The sequence below is a fragment of the Thermobia domestica genome, chromosome 7, assembly GCF_964235325.1.
Source record: "Thermobia domestica chromosome 7, izTheDome1.hap1.1, whole genome shotgun sequence".
Taxonomy (NCBI): Eukaryota; Metazoa; Arthropoda; class Insecta; order Zygentoma; family Lepismatidae; genus Thermobia; species Thermobia domestica.
Genome location: NC_137460.1, coordinates 73,778,831 through 73,797,834, shown reverse-complemented (window position 1 = coordinate 73,797,834; position 19,004 = coordinate 73,778,831). Strand labels below are relative to the sequence as shown.

The 19,004-nt window shown below is 35.3% G+C and overlaps 1 protein-coding gene across 1 annotated transcript in view; it reads left to right on the top strand.

The window, feature by feature from the left end:
* Positions 1–19,004, top strand: part of Pgls (6-phosphogluconolactonase) — a 43,178-nt gene that overhangs the window by 2,464 nt on the left and 21,710 nt on the right. Inside the window, exon 2 of the mRNA XM_081764843.1 lies at positions 13,206–13,406. Coding sequence (XP_081620969.1) covers positions 13,206–13,406 — 201 coding nt within the window. The remainder of the gene's footprint in view (positions 1–13,205; positions 13,407–19,004) is intronic.

Below are 19,004 nucleotides of genomic sequence, written 5' to 3'. Positions count from 1 at the left end.
AAGTGGGCCAATAGGAAATGAGTTTCCATGTATCTGTAGTGTTTTGTTTTGTATCTAGACTGTGATTTGTTTGTCAGTGACACGTGACAGAGAATTCAAGATGGCAACTTGGATAGCACTCGTATGACTACAGTGGAAGAGGCAAAAACGCTTACATTGGCAATAAGGTAAGAATACCCTACATAGTTCCTATTTTGTAAAAGATAAGGACTGTAAGAAAACTTTGCATGTATACAATGCTTCCAGTAACATATTAAAAGAATAATGTAGGAAAATACGTTGAGTTTTTGTTCTGCATGCCGCTTAAACATCCCATAGGGATGGTGGTCATTTACTAGTTTCAAATATGTTCACATTCACTGGTGTTAAGTTAAAATGTGCGATTTTCCTATGTCATAGGCACAAAATCATCGACCAAACATGTATCACGTATACAAGACGTTGCAATTTACCTTGTACTGGAAGTTGATCCAGGTATGACCGGGCTGTGGTCATTCACTAGATACTACCGGTCATTCACTAGATTTTAATGTACACTCTTTGAAGAACTGCAGTGTTTCTTAAGTATTATTATTTGTAGTTTACAGGTAGTTTTAATTGAAGTGCTGGCTAGAAACCATTACAATGTTAATACTTGTTATTGAACATTTATAAGGAGTCTTAGATTATTATTATTATTTTGTAGTGTAATTATTATATCACGCCATATCCCATTCTTCTAAAAATATTCGGAAATGTATAGGCTATCAAATGTTTCTTTAGGCAGCCCTTCAATTGTATCTTAAAGTTATCTTAAATTTCAAGCTACTTTTCTAATCGACTATAATTGAGATGTGTTCTTTTGTTTATTAAATAACTACGTCCTTAGTCTAAGAATGCATTGAAAAAATTGTCAGAGAAAAATTAAAGAATAATTATGATGCAAGCACTTAATGTGTTGAAACAAGAAACGAAATGCAGTCTCGACAGGAGTACGACATGATCAATCCCTACAATTAAGGCGGGGGGGGGGGGGAACTAAAACATTCTAGATAAGCCTAAAGTTTTAAGAGAGAAGTAAATTTCCTTATGGCAACTAACATATTTAAGAGACTATTCTGTTCCTTTCACTAAATTAATTACGTGCTTAACACCACTGCTGGTTCATTTTCTTATTCCTTTTTAAATATGAAAATATTACGCCAGTACAAGTTCACTAACAAGAATTTTCTTTTACATTTCAGGAATCAAGCAAATAGCTATTCATGATGGAAATTTGCACCAGAGACGAAAAGAAAAGTTCCAAAAGAAAATATGAAAGATTCAAGTATTCCCAAGATGATTTGTGTTCAGCAATAGATGATGTTAGAAGCGGAAGTGCAAACAAAGCAGCAAAAGTGCACAATATACCCAAGGGAACGCTAATAAACAAACTACATGGAAAAGCCCCAATGGAACGAAAAATGGGTCCCCAGATAACACTGACAGTGGATGAAGAAAATCGTCTTGAAAACTGGATTTTAGGCAAAGCAAAGTTAGGCTTCCCTATGCATACTGACGAAGTGTAGGATGCAGTTCAGAAAGTCATGAAGGAGACACAACGATCAAATCCATTTGTTAACGACAGGCCAGGCAAGAAATGGATGGAACTGTTCCTGAAAAGACACCCAAACATCACCAAACGAAACGCGGAAATAATATCACAGGCTCGGGCACAAGTCACAGAAGAACGTATCCGACAATGGTTTAGTGAATTAGAAGTGTACTTACGGGAAGAAAATGCATTAGATCTCTTGGAAGATGGCAGCCGCATATTTAACGCGGATGAAACAGGTATTCGCACCTGTCCTGAAACAGGCAAAGTTCTTGGACCAAAACAGTACAATAACTTTTATGAAATTGCACCAGGTCCCGAAAAACAATGCATAACAGTTTTGTGCAACTTTTCCGCAGATGGCAAATCTGTCGATCCGCTGATCGTGTATCCTTATCAACGAATTCCACGTGATATAGTAGAATCAATTCCAGATACCGTTTCCGTTGGTCGTAGTGAGTCTGGTTGGATGACAGCTGCTACGTTTTATGAATATGTAGCAAATGTGTTTCATCCTTGGCTGGTTAAGAACAATATTAAATTTCCTGTCTTCTTATTTCTCGATGGACACAAATCGCATATTAACGAAGAGCTTTACAAGTTTTGCATAGAAAGTCGCATTTTTCTATTTTGCCTGTTGCCCAATGCAACACACATAATTCAGCCCTGTGATGTAGCAATTTTTCGGCCTCTTAAAGTTGAATGGAGGAAAGTAGTGCGGCATTACAAACAAGACGCCACGCGTCCTGTGACAAAGGTAAATTTTGCACCACTATTTCATAGTGCTTATCAAGCAGCGATAAAAAAAAAAAGAGGTAATTCATAAGGCATTTACAGTGTGTGGACTCTATCCTTATAATCCCAGTGCAGTCGACTATTCTAGGTGTATCTCTAATATGCAAGAAGAAATACAAATAGCAGGTATGGAAGTTGGAGATGAAATCACAAGTGGTAATCTATTGACCGCTGAGGATTATACAGTTGCTCTTAAAGTTATAGAAAATGAGTTGCCAGTCGAAGTTATTGAGACTTTCCGGTTGTCGACAATGGTCCGTGATGACATGAAGCCTTTACACGATCTTTGGGTAAGAATCAAAGATAAAACTGTTCCTGAAAAACGTAATTCTCTTGTTAACAACTTGATTACCTGTCAACAAACTGGTGCATCACAAGAAGATTCCACAGTTCACGAAAGAATACATGAACTTTCTACGACGTGCTCTGACAATATTTCAGTACCTGATGAAAGACCTAACCAGTTCATCTTTCCAAGTTCATCAAATACAAAGAATACTGAGGTAATAAATGCCTATAGTTCTGCTGGTCCTCGAGGAAGCACAACACCAGAAGACCTTTGGAAAACTCATTTACGCTGACCGAAGGACGTAAATTGAAGAAATCAGAATAAGAAAAGAGGATCTGGTACATTCCCATTTGCAGTAACATCCAAGAAATGGAAAGAATATCATGATCTGAAGGCCCAGGAGAAAGAGGAAAGGAATAGAAAATCAACTTGTATTGTCTGTTCACTCTAGGATGGAAGATTGTTTACAAACAACAATTGTAGTGCGAGCGTCAAAACCTTGCTTCTCACCCCTACATGGTTAATTCATGGTTGCCAGGCACATGAATCTCCGAACCGAATGTACCTACTTCTGCACAGTCATGGACCAAGTGCTATTACTACATAAATTGCTGCTTTTGAGATGACTGAGATATTAACGTTATGAAAAATTGAGTTAGTTATTATGTAATACAATCTTACATATAATGCACACTCAATTTTGTACAAGTGTTCTTGTTCGAAAGTGTGCGAAAACCTTGTACGCCTGGCAATATTGGAAGATGGCAGTTTGTGTTGTAAACAATAAACAGAGGTAGCGAAGACCGTTAGGTTCGCTGGACAGCGTTGTTTTCATGATAAGGCGACAGAAACATATTGTACTGATTGTAAACAAGGGCTGGGAATTTCGATGCGAGTATAGGTGGAAATATTCTCCCCACATATTGCCTGTTGGTGAAGGTTTGCAATGTTGCAAGCTGCTAAGTGTAGAATTTCATACTAATTGAACGAGCTTTGAGAAGGATTAGTATGATGCAATAATTATAAATACTAACAACCATAGACTTAAAGTATTAGGAAATAAACCATGCTGCTGTAAGAAGAATATAATACATATTGAATTAAGTGTTCAAAGTACAGTATAAAGCGAATTTTAACATTTAAACATTTTAAAGCTGTACACATTTGCCCTGTTTGGGTGTCCTTACCAGACACTGTGCAACACGAAAAAAAGCATTAAAATAGGTAGATCGAGCGTGGGCATGAACGCGGCTCTGGCCGGTATTCCTTATTAAGGTTTTCCTCAGTCCCACGAGGCGAATGACTAGATAGTAGCTTCTGTAAGGCAGGGGCGGATCCAGGACGGACTTCTTCAGGGCGGTGGGTTTTAATACTGCTACTTAGAGCTATTTTTAAGAGCTCCAAACTCGGGGATTGGGTTTTATTTAAATATATAAAATGAGAAAGATTCCTTTCCTGGGGGCAATCGCCATGATCGCCCCCCTGGATCCGCCACTGCTGCAAGGCCAGAATTGGGCCAAACACCGAGGCTCCGGAATTGGCGGGAAATATATTCCTTCAGAATATGTTGTCAACACTTCCACAAATATTATGGTGGTGGGTTCCGACATCCCTTTTTCGTTCATGTGTGTTTAAATTCATTATGAAGTAAATGTAGAAGTGTTTCTTTCATTCTCTTTCTTTCTTTCTTCTCATCTTTCTCATCCTTGCTCTCCTTTCCCCACCTTCTTAAAATATGAATACTATCTTCCTGTAATATTGTTTCTCTCCACGGCCCAAGGTTTAAAGAGACCAACCTGATATAGTTAACTATTGGCAGAAGTGTACCAATAAATTCACATTAGAGACAGCGCCGTAACTTATATTTTTTTTGGGGGGGGGGGAAAGCATTAATATGTGTATTTGGGCCTCCTAGAAAAAGTTGTTTTTCTCATTCTTGGCCCCCCCTCTTTCTAACCTTTTCTTACTATTTATGCCCCCCGGAGCCTGTCGGCCCTCCCTCACGGCAAGGTCTGCGTGGCCCATTCCATACATGACAAATTAATTAAGGGGACAACCAGGGGTGGATAACTTAACGTAACTGTAACGTAACGAAAATAGCTCTCTGTAACAAAATTATTGGTTATTTAATGTAGGTAGGTACAAGGTATACCACCAATTTTTGTTACGACACCGTAACGTTATTCGAGCATGTAACGTTATTGTACCGTAACTAATTGAAGGAACAAATCTGTTTCTGGTATGCTTTATAACTCCTCTGGGCAAAAAATCCAGCTTTCGTACCACCAGAATGAGATTCTTTCCTATGCGGGTATCTAATGGAACGAAAATGTGCGGAACAGAAGCTATTTCGTTACAAAGACTATTTGCCACATGAGTAACACAGTTGATCAGATAGGTTTGGTAAAGGTATTGTGTTCATCAGTTACAGATCTTATCATATCTTTGGAGAGTTCCTTGGCCATGGTTTCAATTGTATTGTTCTTCAGAGGGTCACATTGAACTTCGTTCTTCAGGTGGTGAAGCAGAAAGAAATTTCACTTTCATATGTTGTTATTGCAAATCTAAAGCAGTAAGGAGAAAAAGGAACTTGATCGATTTCTGTGAATATCACAGGGGAAAGTCAGTCACAAGGCAGGTGGAACCGTGGAAGGGGCAGCAGGGTCAGGGGGAAGCATAGAGTGAGCCAAAAGTGGCAAAGGGGAGGGAAAAATAGACAATGTCTTTCATTCTTCATCTTGCTTTGTTTTCATAGCGCTCTTCGCTGTCCACAAGAGTAGGATTATTTGATGTGAAACGTGCTCCATGAATGGGGGCGCAAGCCTGTGAAAATCATATTATTATTATTATTACTAAAACAAAACTTTACAGTTCTATACAACCCACAAAATAGCTAGAAAATTGTGTGATGCATGGCCACGGGGTATTTCAGCGGAGTTTGCTGATTCTTAATCCCGGCAGATCCCCAATTGGTTCACTATATTGAGTAAAGATATTATTATTATTATTATTATTATTATTATTATTATTATTATTATTTCTAACGAGCGTAGGCTAGTGGTTAGCGTTCTTCCTTCGCAAAAGGGATATCCTAGGTGCAAAGCTTGTGGCTTGCTACCCTGACTAGTTACACCAGTTTTTTCGCGGTTCCACAAGGTGAATGTCGGGATGTTATCTTTAAGCATAAATCCTGCCTGATTTTCTTCTTTCCTTTTTCCACTATTGATGTTAAAATATTCTGTTGTAAATTGGCCTTAGAGGCTGTATTTGAAATATTGTTACATAATTAAATGAATGTTTAGAGCACACCAGGCACGCGTCCAATTATTATTATTATTATTATTATTATTATTATTATTATTATTATTATTATTATTTTCTGGATCCAAAGATTTTTGGGGGGTCTTATACGTATATTGTAGTATTTAACCTGTGTTATTCAACATCTGAAAAGACTAAGTAATTGTCAATTAGTGCCTCCTATTTCTCAGAAAAAATGATAGTGCTAGAGATATAAAATACAATTTTTAGGCCATATCATTCATTTCGATATGAAACAAATATACTTGTGTTAAGAAAGTTCACAAACATTCGTCAACCTACGAAGTTTAGTGAGGGCGGGGAATCTGAATTCAGTAGACCCCACGTAGCTCCTGGTTTCAATTCTCAGTAGGAGCTAAAGTGTTACCCAGCATCTTGAGACAATGGGAAAACTTCCTAAGTTAAGACTACGGTAGACTAGCGGAATCTGGTTACGTGCTATGTGTCTTCCTTTCACTTGCAGCAATAATGCTATTGTTTAGAGTTAAAATTCATAAAGTATACTGCGGGGGGAAGGGGGAGTAAATTCAATCCCATGTTGCAAGTTTACACATGTACATGGAAAACAATATTTCAATTTAAACTATGTAAAATATTTTTATGACAAAAGTTGGTATATACTATATTTTCTTTATGACATCTTGTATATCCCTCAATTTTAGGTTAAAATGTGCCAAGAATAAAAGTTTAAGTTCACCTTTCTCCATAATTTTTTTAAAAAATGTATGTATGGTCAACGATAATTTTCGTTAGAAAGTATTCGATTTTGGGGTAATTTGGCGTACTTTTATTTGAGGCTTCCCGATTTTTATTCCCTCTGCTCTGAGTTAAAAGCAATAAGAAATAAATTAGTGGGTTTACCCTCCTAGCCCCCGTGCATTTCTTTTAGAGTTCAATGGTAAATTTTCTATAATTCATTCGGTTTTGATACAACATAATGTTGTTCTTTTTTCACTCTTTTCATAATCCCCAGTGCTTGGAATTAAAATCACTCAAGAATGAGCGGTGAATTCAACCCTCTTCCCCCTGAACTTAAAAAACATTTTTAAGTTCCCCCTGAACTTTGTGGTGGAGAAACACCGTGTACGTGGGTCTTCTCGGGGTTCTCCCGTTTCCTCCCACTTCTTCATTCCACCATTTCATTCATTTCTCACCATCATCATCGTCTCCTTTAGCCTAACCAGTATAATCGTGTGAGGTAAAACTGAAAAATTTCATTTCATTTCTTTTTCTTCTTCCTCTTTATTATTATTATTATTATTATTATTATTATTATTATTATTATTATTATTATTATTATTATTATTTGCTTGTTTGTTCGAAAGCAGTGTTCCCAGAGCTACACTGACATCCTTCCGGTGTAGCACTGAGGCTACAGGAGATGCAGACCAACAGTCTAAGGTAGGATCTAAACCATCATAATGCCTTCAACCTTTTCCACCAAAAATCGTCCCGGGACCACGTCCATCAAAGGAGCGGGCTCTAGGTTTTTAGACCAGCAGGAAGAGCATAGGCGTTACTAAAGAGAAACTACTCCCGACTAGCAACTGCTCATTACTCCAAAGAAGAAGAGCTATTATTATTATTATTATTATTATTATTATTATTATTATTAATAATAATAATAATAATAATAATAATAATAATAATAATAATAATAATAATGTACAGGTGTCATAGTCATAAAGGTTAGTGGTAGCCCAAGCCATGAAACCAGTATACGGCACTGTTATATATTAGTTTTACTAATTCATAATCCTTTGTTCAGACGCGCTACTCCGTTTGACTTAGTCAAGCTTAGACAGTACTGAATGAGCAGAGTGGTAAATAATTTGTGCTCTACTGGTAAATCATTTGTAAAACTAGTTTACGTATGACCTCGAGTTTGACTTATTTAATTTTTTAAAAGAAAATACACGTTAGGGCTACTCAACAAAGTAAAAAAAAAAAAAAGTTCATAAAACAAAGTAGGTTTCTGTAGTGCAATATTTTTATTTTCACAATTAATATTGAAACCCCAAAAGGTAGTAGATTTCTACCACTTCCGATTTTAGTAGAGAGATTAGAATACAGACGAAATGTATATTTTTTGGACGCTTAACTGATTGCAAAAAACAGCTTCTTGTTATCTATTATAGATTTATTCTATAACTCTCAACGTTAAAACAAGAAGTTTCTGAATTTCGACCACTTCCGGTTTGAATAGAGGCCCAAGACAGAAGATGGCAGCTATTTTTAGAACGCTGAATAGAATGCAGAAAACCGCTTCTTACTGTTACAATTCCTGTTCTATGGATATGACTATTGAAACCGAAAGTGGTTCATTCCTACGACTTCCCGGACAACATTGACAAATCTCAAAGCCATACGAATAAATGTTATTTCTAGGGCCCCTAATAATAGACGTTTCTTACTGAAGTGGGCACAAGGCTCACTTTTGTTTTATTTACCTTTTGTGCGCTGCTTTATGTAATGTAGTGAAACTGTTTAATGCTTCATTTATAATTTCATATTCGTATTGTATATGGATTAAGAAAATTTCGTCTCCAAATGGGCCCCTTCGAACGGCGGGGAACCTCGCTGGGGGGAAGTTGCCCCTCCCCTGTCCCACACAAGTTACGGTCCTGATTAGAGAAAAAGTAAACTCTTTCGAAATTTACGCAACTTGCAAATACCAAACCCTACTAGTGCTAAAATTGATGAGTTAGTTCCACTGTTACAACTGCTATAAGGGGAAAGTAGGGGAAGGACTGCTAAGATTCGCTGGCTAGTTTTTGTGTCAAAACATAGCGCCAAGCTACAGTGAACGGACAATAAGAAGAAAGAGATGAAGAAGCGTCCCAGGAAGAAGAAAATACCTTCAGAGGAAAGTGAAACAGAGACAGACTCTGATCAGATGTCTTTAGCATCAGATTCTGACGACATTGACCTAGCTCAAGAAATGTCTTTATTTCATACTCACAATAATGAAAATAATGAACACTGTGTTACACACAATGTTGGTGATTATGTAATAGTGTGTTATGATGGTGAATATTTCCCAGGTATAGTGATTCGCAAGTACGAAGATGAGTCAGAAGTTAGAGTAATGCATAAATATGAAGATAATAAATGGAAATGGCCTGAGAAAGGAGATCAAATATTTTACAAGCATTGCGACATAAAGGAACGTATTGCTGTTCCTCAAATTTCTTGTACGAAAGGACTGTATGGACTTTACTACAGTGTTCCCGAAATGATAAAGTACAAGTAAACCTAATACTCCATTAATTTTGTCTTTTAGGTTTCTTTCAATTATTAGTAGGTATTATTTTCCTCTTGAATTTGCCAGCGGTCATTTACTGGTTCTAGTGTAGTCATTAACTGAAGCTTGACGGTCATTTGCTAGTGTTTTCCACCTTCAAATAAAAATATCAATTTATTTTCCACTTATAGTACATATATCAATTTTGAAACGCCATAATATGTTAAAAGACATTCCAACTAGTATGTTTGTACCATTAACTTACGTCTATTTGCTTCATTCGAACGTCTACAAATAAATTTGTAACTTCAAATTCTTAACTGGTCATTTACTGGTGCAGTCACCCTAGCACGAATGTTATCCAACCGACTCAGGGTAGGAGCGCACCAAGCAGGCTCAGGCGGAAGCGACGGCTGTTACAGGACCTATGGCCTTAAACTCGTCAAATGTATGAGGGATAGCGTCGCCGAGTCGGCGAGCACAGTATTCACGGAAAGTATTTTCTAAAATATAAAATTGCATATTTTACTTCAAATAGGCTATAATAAACACAGTCCATACATTAATTTCTTCTATGATTATCTCAAGCTAAGGTAAGCTTTTTATTCATTCAGTGCATTCAGAACTTTATATAGGTCTACCGCTGAATGTTGTTGTATACTTTAGCATGAAAGCATCTAATTCGCCCAAGGAGAATCCAAGATCACTTTCATTGTGATCACCTTAGTTGTACCAATAGTATACTAACAAAAAGGTCAAAAACCCAGGTGGGTTTTAAAGTGTTTTTTTTCAGGTGGGCCCAACCCGAAAAAGCCCGGCGAGTTTTTTTCAAGCTGGGCCAGCTTGGGCAAACCCTGAAATAAAAGACTGAATTTGGATTTAAACTGCATCGGAAGTGTGAATGTTCGACTCAGCGGCCCCGAAAACCATGGATTCGACATTAATATCGATCATTTTTTAAATCTCCCCCTCCCCAAGTTGCGGGGATGAATTTGGATTTCAACTATATCTGAAGTATCTCAGTGACACAGAAGTCTATGGATTCGACACTAATATAAGTCATATTCAATCATTTTTAGATTTCACCGCCAAAGTGAAATGATAAAAACCATGCCAAGTCCAAACCTCATCTATGTTGAAAATTTAATCGAGATCTGTCTCGTGGTTCAAGAGTTAAGTTTTATTTAGTTTTATATATCTCCCCCCCCCCCCAATTACTCCTCAACGTTGAATCGTCAAAGTAAAATGATTATTATTTAAAAAAAAAAAAAAAAAAAAAAAAAAAAAAACCAGGCCCGAACCTCATCTATGTGGCAAATTTGGTCGAGATCGGTCGGGTGGTTCAAAGAGGTACTAAGTCGCAAGCACAGTGACTTTCATTTTTATACATACATAGATTACGTGGTAAAGGTCATACTTCCCATTTCCAGTTTCTACTGTACTGTATGTGTGAGAGGTAAGAATCCGATATATTTTCATTACTTGTAGCCCTACAATCCAACTGTGAAATCAAATAACACATTTCTTCCATAGATTTTACAAATTTATGCCGTCATAAAATGGGATAGCACTCAAAAAGTTTGCCTATTTCACCACATTTGATTCAGATGTAACTGGCCTTTCATTAGTTTCCACTGATACATTTCTGTTTTCCCACCATTACTTCAGCATACACATAATCACATCAATACGCAAACTCATAATAGGCCTAGTCCTGACTTTAACATGTTTTTTCTCTCTAATTGATCACTAGCTATATGTTGACCTTTATTACCTCTTTTGTTACTCCCATGCTGACATTTCGTCTAATTCTGTTCATTTCTCCGTAAATTTTGTTTTTCGGGGACCGTTAACTCGAACAAACTAATAAATACGTAATATTTTGTTCTAGTAAGTGGAATAAGTAGTCAGAGAAATTAATATGCTAAATTTGTAAAATGTGAAATTTTGAATTTTGGTTTGTGACATATTGTAGTTTCGTACTTTATCCTGGTGCACATGAATTCCTGCGTACCAAACTTTGACTCGGCTTTCATGTAGTGCTAGCTTTCTTTGTGAATAGTTACGCACTTCCGGTGTGATACAAAGTACCTGTGTAACATGCGATAATCGTCATGTAGTCCACCAGATACGCAAGAATAATTCGGGTATCCCGATCTCCTTTTTAACGTAGCTATTTTTCGTTTTTGTATATGTAATTATCCTGGTGTAGTATTGAGAAAATAGAGGTAGTGTTTATATATATATATATATATATATATATATATATATATATATATATATATATATATATATATATATATATAAAATTTCCTTTTTTAAGTGAAGCGTTGTAGTGTTTTTGATTCAAATATGAAATTGCGAAAGAAAAAAGTGCAATGTGATTGCCATAAGAGAAGACTTTGTTTTCTTTTTAATGCAAATCAGTATCCTTTGTATGTATATTACTATCCAAATGTAGTGTTGAAAAATCCTTTAAGTAAAGCATTTTGGATTTGCAATTAACCGACACGTGAAGAAAAACATTTTGTTATTTGTTTGTACTACTATGGAAGTATGTACTACAAAAGCAAAGAGAACATAGTCATATTGCTTTTTGACCCAGATAACCAGTGAACATTGTTACAGTGAATTTAATCGAACGTGGTCATGGTTCCAAACTTTTTTTTTTTTTCATTTGTATTCTCTTCTAACTGGAAATATCCGTTTGATAAATACGTTTAAAACTAATATTGAACCTAGCGTATGAGAAACCCAAGTGAAGAAACTAATTATGATCATATTTAGACTTAATTTTCCCCATTCATTACTCGAAGAGATTATACTACAAAAGAAACTTTTTTTTAATCAGTTTATGAATGTTTCTTTTGTGATTTTTTAAATAAGTTTATTATTATTGTCATGCAATTGCAATCAAAGAAAAATTCTAAATATTGTTTCGTTTTAATAATATTTACTATTAATAAAATACATAGAAATGCCGTACATTTTTTTTGGGGGGGGGTCATACAAACCCCACGAGAGGCATTTATTGAAATCAGAAGTATCTTTGGTATCTATGTATAAATGGGTCAGAGCTAAAGTGGACTCAATTCGTATCTTTATTCACTTTTCTTACTGATATGCAAATTAAGTTGTCGTATTTCTTTAACTTGCACTAATAAAAGTCGCACTGAACTAACTTGGACTAAATTAGCTCTTCTGTATTCTGCAGTACTTTGAAATTGTCTATATGTAATTCTATATAATGGTTTCACTTGTGCAACTGTTTATCTTTTTGTCCTTCTGAAATGACTTTACAATTATATTACAAGTATGTAAAGATTAGTACAACGTATTTTTGTCAGGAGTCCTTCGTGAGTGAGTCGGTAGACGTATCGCATTTGTGGCTAATTAGTCCCGGTTTCCAGTTCAAATGAAGGACAATTTCTCTCGGATGTAAGCCAAGAAGCGGTTTGGATTCCGCTTTAAGCTTATGTGATCCTTTTCAGCATAACCCGGTTGTTGCATAATAACGTCAAGGCGAAACTAACTTGCTTTCTGTCCATATGCAATATAAATGCATAGAGCAAATTATTTAAACAAACAAACAAAAAAGACCGGGTTCTTTGGTTTTTCAATAAAAACCATGATTTTTGACAACCCTGGATCACATTAAGATTGTTATACCAATCCAAGTTTTGAAGTATATTTTTGGAAGGTTGTTTTTTGTTTGTTTGTTTTGTTACCCCCCTAAAAATGTTTATTTCGGCTAAAAAAATTCCTAACAACCATTCTACGTAATAGTAAAATGTAACTATTGTGCAGTTAAAACAAATCTGATTATTAGTTAAAATATAACGTGTGTGGCAGTTGCAAGTACGACCTTTAGTCAACACTGTATGCTGGATTATAATTTGTTCGATTTAATTTCTCTTATTCTATTTAAAATGGGTTCTATATTATTATTTATAAAGATATTGTCTTTTTTGTAATTGTTTTAGGTGGATCTCTTACAAAATTCCTCGAAGCCGGTCTTCCAAAAATAAATACAGATTGGTCCAAGTGGAGGTTATTTTTCTGTGACGAACGAATTGTTCCAGTAGATAGTGCAGATTCCACATTCGGCATTTATAGAAATTCCTTAATAGGACGGATTCCTCTGACGGAGGATCAGTTCATTAGAATTGATCCTGATTTACCAGGTAAATACTCTTCCAATTTCATATGGTTTGCTCAGATATCTTTATATAAAATGGTTGAATTGAATAATGAATAGGGGGGGGGGGGGTAATAAGAGACAAAAAAAATATTCTTGCACTTGCACTGATTTCTTTAGGAACTAGAAAAAATATATGTGATTGTACTAAAAAAAAATGAAACCTGCTGATAACACATTTTTCCAGTTGCTTTTAACACCAAAAATAAATCACGAAAATTTTTGTTAAAGTCAAGTGTCTCTTATTACACATAAGGGGGTAATAAGAGACAGGGCTCTCAGTACTCATACACACATAATAGAAAATGAGTAGTGGTTTAAGGAAAAAAACTTTAGACAATTCTGAACAATTTATTTTTTTTCAGATCTGAAATATCAAGATTTAAAAGAATGAAATTCAATAGTTCGTTCGGAAAATTTATTTGCTTGAGTATTAAATATCAAAAACCATTGAAACAAAGTATAGTTGCGTTTTACGGAATCTAGATACATGATAAATAAAACTAATACTACCAAATAAAAAAGAATGCTGACAAGAAATTTTCTGAAGAATGTCGAAAATGAACTTGAAAAAGTGCCTAAATTCTCAGTGTAGTAAAAACACCGCATTTGAAAAGTAGTTTTAGCTAACTTAAATTGATTGAAAAAGCTATTAAATTATAATCATACACGAAGAGAACATTGAAAAACTTAAACCTATTATTGTTCAAATTTTATGTAAAATGTAGCCTATATAAAAGTACATTTTAGGAAAATATGTAAGATGAATATTAAACCTTTTACGATGTACAGTCGAACGATCATATGAAAAATGTACAAGAGAGTTTGGAAATGTCATGCTAGCCTATGTAAAATCTAAGTTAACATTTAAAAACCTCATAAATGTAATTTAAACTTTAGTGTTACATAATTATAGCAGGTAGGCCTTATTAATTATCTTAGGCTGGAACACTTAAACACATAAAAAATGTATAGACCAAAAAGAACTGTTGGCATATAGGCATGAGTTAAACAAATATTAAGAATAGTCCTACAAACACCTAGGCTTACCAAGAGAAGAGGAGTCATATTTAATCTTTCTGTTTTGGTTTCAAAAGTCCTTTTTCACTTCGGTATAAACACAACGAATTTTTTGGAGCTATCCTCTGGAAATCTGGAATGGTCCATTTCCATCCAGTTTGGTAAGTCCATAAAACACAAATTTGAATGTCACTGTTTGAATGTCATCATAGTCAGGCCAATTGAAACCACTCTGTTCTTTTTTCAAAAATTTAACTTTGCACGGTCCTTCATCTGGGAAAGCAATAACCTTCCCAATTTACCAGTCAAGATCGTAGTACACGGTGTAATACATTTCTAAGCAAGATTCTGCTCTGGTTGGATCAATTTCTCCTGGCAAACTTTCACCAGTTATTGATGAAATTAGTTGACCCAAAGGATATTCTCCACTGTCACTATCTATGCACAGACTCTGACTATATGCCAGAGTAGGAATTTTCCTATTTACTTTCTATATACAAAAAAATAGGTTATACTCGTGACATGCGCTAAATAAACATAAAGTTGAACTGGGGTAATAAGAGACATGCCCTCAATTGACCTGAAATGCAGTTTCAGCATTTTTCAAAATTTCATATCTATCTTCATAATCTTAGTCACAATGTTACATAGCAGTCATTTCCACATTTGTAACTCACTTTTCACAATAAAGTTTTATTTTAAAACAGCCACGAACTTCTATGGTAAGTTCAAATTGAAGGTATTTTTTCATAGCATGACAGCAATATAAAAACACATATTAGTTCATAAGTTCAAGTGGGGTAGGCAAGTAAAGGTATTGACGTTACCATTACTTATTTTTTTAATAATTTTGATTTGATATTTAGGGTATTTTTTGGCCGTATCTCTTATTACCCCGGCCTCCCCTAATGCAGTTTTCATGGAATGAGGAAGCACATCTTAGAACAGTTGTTCTCGCTGTGTGTTCCGCGAGACTTGCTGAGTATCCTTCAGAACTCTAAGATCTTGTCATATTGCCGATAACAATAAGTAAAATAATAATAATAATAATAATAATAATAATAATAATTTCGTAATAAAGAATTTAGTGTTTTTAATATTTTAATGGGGACTAATCTTGTTTCAAATATCAAATATTTCGGTTACGTAACCGTCATCAGAGACAGTCACAAGCCGAAATCACACTTTGCAATGAAATCATCACATAATTCGTTGCAGCAGTTATCTGCAGCCATGATCCGCATAAGAATATTGAAAAGGTGGATATTATGCTATAATGTGTTCGTTACGTTCTATAAGTTATTGTAAAGTAATAGGAACAAAACAGGAATATTCACGAGTTTAGACACATTTATTTTAGGTAAGTTTTGGCTTTTAGATATCTGTTAGGTCAAAATTATTCCCATCTTGGAGACGTATATTTACGAACACTGATTTTCTGATGCACATCCTTTTTACACTTCCCTTATGGTCGTTGCTTAGTACTGGTGAACTACGTACGAAAACACTAAGAAACTCTTATAAAATTTTGCAATGAGAAAATTACCGAATTTAGTTACGTTTAGAGTAGAATGTGTGCTCATATAACAATAGGTTTAATTTCCATTTTTTTAAATTTTTACCTATTGGATGATTGAAATGTTCCTTTCGTACAGCTTCACGAAACCTCCTATATATTTTCGTCGTGATTTCCTATATATATATTTTCATTAGCATTGGAAAGCCTGAATTTGTGTTAAGAGAGGAAAGCTACGTCACGAGGTTATTGATATGACTGAAGAAAGGGTTAATCATAAACATTGTGGTGGTAATTACAAGTCGAGGATTTATGTAGAAAGAAAAAACATTACAATGTTGCCTTCTCGCAACACTTATTCAAAAGTATTTGTCAACTGTGTAACGTTATATTTATATTTTAACTTGTTACATATATGTCCACAGTTTGAATCACTAAATTGGTAAATACGATTAAAAACCTTAATTGTTACCTGCAATTGCAATATTTATTTAAATACCTTGAAAATCAAACACATTAAATGTTTGACACAATTAACTTTTATTCTTCTTATTTCATGAATGAATTATTCTGTTGCCATAGTAAACAACAGAGAAATACCTATCTTCTTTTCAACAACTGACATTACCTGATTATCTATGTAAAATCAACATACATTCTACATTTTTCTTATTATTATTAACAAATTGTGCACTTTTAAGCGCCGTTGCCCAAAATAACTACAAGAAAGTAATTTATAAATTAGATATACAATCTCGTTGTAACTGAGGTGCAAGAAGCACAGCGGAGGCCTAAGCGGAATACTTATAACTAACCACAGAGCAACACGTGCTCCTCCAAATGTTAATTTGTTTGTTGTTTTGCTCTGAGAATAAATTAGCTTTACTCACTTATACGGAGGTGAGTAAAGTGAATATTTTTTATGGTTTAGTTTGGCAGATAACGCATGTAAAATTTTCTCATCATAAAATGTATATATTCGAAAAAGAATATTCGGTATTAATGGAGTTGTTCTTAGAATTATTTATAGTAACTTATTGAAGCTGTCCAAGCTGAGGGGAAAATGTAAATAATACTTTAAGTATGGCAAACGAATCAAAATTCAGGAGTTGTCTTCTGATAATTGACAAGTGTAAGTTGTTTTCTAAATCTACCGTGCAAGTCTTATGGAACTTATTGCTTTTATCATCAGAATCTTTATGGATATGTCAGGAAAAAAGTTAACTCAGAAGTCCAGGTTGGAGATGTGAGTGAGAGTGAGCAATTTCTGTGCTATGGTTGCTAACTCTTGAAGTTGGATAATACCTAAAGTATATCTATTTCGTTTTTATTGATTCGTTCATTTTTCTCTTTCTTTCTCATTTACCTATACTATTATTATTTTAACCTGTTTTTAAACGCTTCAGCGATGGACGCACAGTGTCAGAAAATTTAGTGTGGTGGATAAAACTGACAATACCCCCCCCCCCCGAAATAAATAAATAAATTACATATATATAATATTATTTCAATCCAAGTTTTGAACTATATATATATTTCAAAACTTGAATTGAAATCATAACCTTAATGTGATTATAATTAATTTCTTCAGTTGTATTTCTTAGTACACGCCTAGTTTCAGAATTAGTTTAAAATATTTATCAAGAAATCACTAGTAAAGGATACCATTGGAAAAAAAAAGTTGGAATCATGTATAACAAATTTTGCTTGCGCTCGATCAGATTCCTTATAACAGTGTTCAATTGATATATATATAAAGGAAAATAATCTTGTTTGTGATCGCATCATGAGCAAACGGCTAAACCGTTTGAAATTAATTTTTGCATGTAGCTACCACGTATCTCGAATTGAGTTTCTCCCCTTTTATTGAAGGGGGAGGAGGATGGTCGAAGGATTTGAATCCTGAATATAACATTGGATTTTATTCGTATCCTATATTACGTAAAATTAGCTTCCTGTGTATTACCCTATAAGATTATCTATCTACTTCCTTCTTTTCTAGAGGGGGGCGCGGTGGCTCAGTGGTAGAGCGTTCACCTCTGGTGCTTGGGGTCCCGGGTTCGATCCCAGCCCCCGCCAAGTGAACTTTGTGGTGGACAAACACCGCGCTCGTGGGTTTCCCCGGGGTTCTCCCGTTTCCTCCCACTTTCTTCATTCCACCATTTCACTCATCTCTCATCATCACCGTCTCCTTTAGCCTAACCGGCATAACCGTGGGACGTAAAACTCAAAGATTTCATTTCATTTTCATTTTTTTCCTTCTTTTCTAGAGGGCTTCTTCGTGACTAAATGGTTAGCGTACGCGCCTTTGGCGTGGGAAACGCGGGTTAGATTTCTGGCGGGAGCTCATGTGATTCAGATTGCACATTAATCAGTAGGCCATGACTCATATAGCCTCGGTGCTGAAAGGGACATTAAGCTCAAAATCTACTTAACTCTCCTTTCTAGAAGTCGAAATATAACCTAGTGTCACTGGTGCAGAATGTGTCCCACAAAACACGAATGGGCCCAACGATTCCTCTGTGCGACACTTTTTTTTTTCTGTTATTTTTAGGTTTAGTTCAGTGTCTGACGAAACTGGGAGGAAGCGGGAGAACCCCTAGAAAATCTGTGCACACGGTGTTTACCCACCGCAAAGCCCATTTGGCAGGAGTTGGACTCGGGCCAGAAGTGAGCTACCGCGGCTCCATAAGGGAATTCCATAGTTTCATGTTAACAATAGAACATGAATGCTTAAATGGTACTTTAAGTAGAAATTTGCCTTTTAGATATACGTGCAGAATTTAATGAAACCCAAGTTTACCCAATAAAACCCACTTGGATTTTTTTAAAGTGGGTTTTTCAGAACCCAGGCTGTAACTGTGAAAGTAAACGTAACAGAAATTTATTTTACGAAATCTTTGTTTCGTCTTGCGTGGTCAGTGAATTTGTTTTTAACTTATTCCTTTTCTAATTTGTTCATGGTTTCTACAGAACTTGGAAGGCCAGGGAAACCGCATTTGGTCAGGGAAAGTCAGAGAAGCGCATAAGTAGTGGGAAAATTGGCTA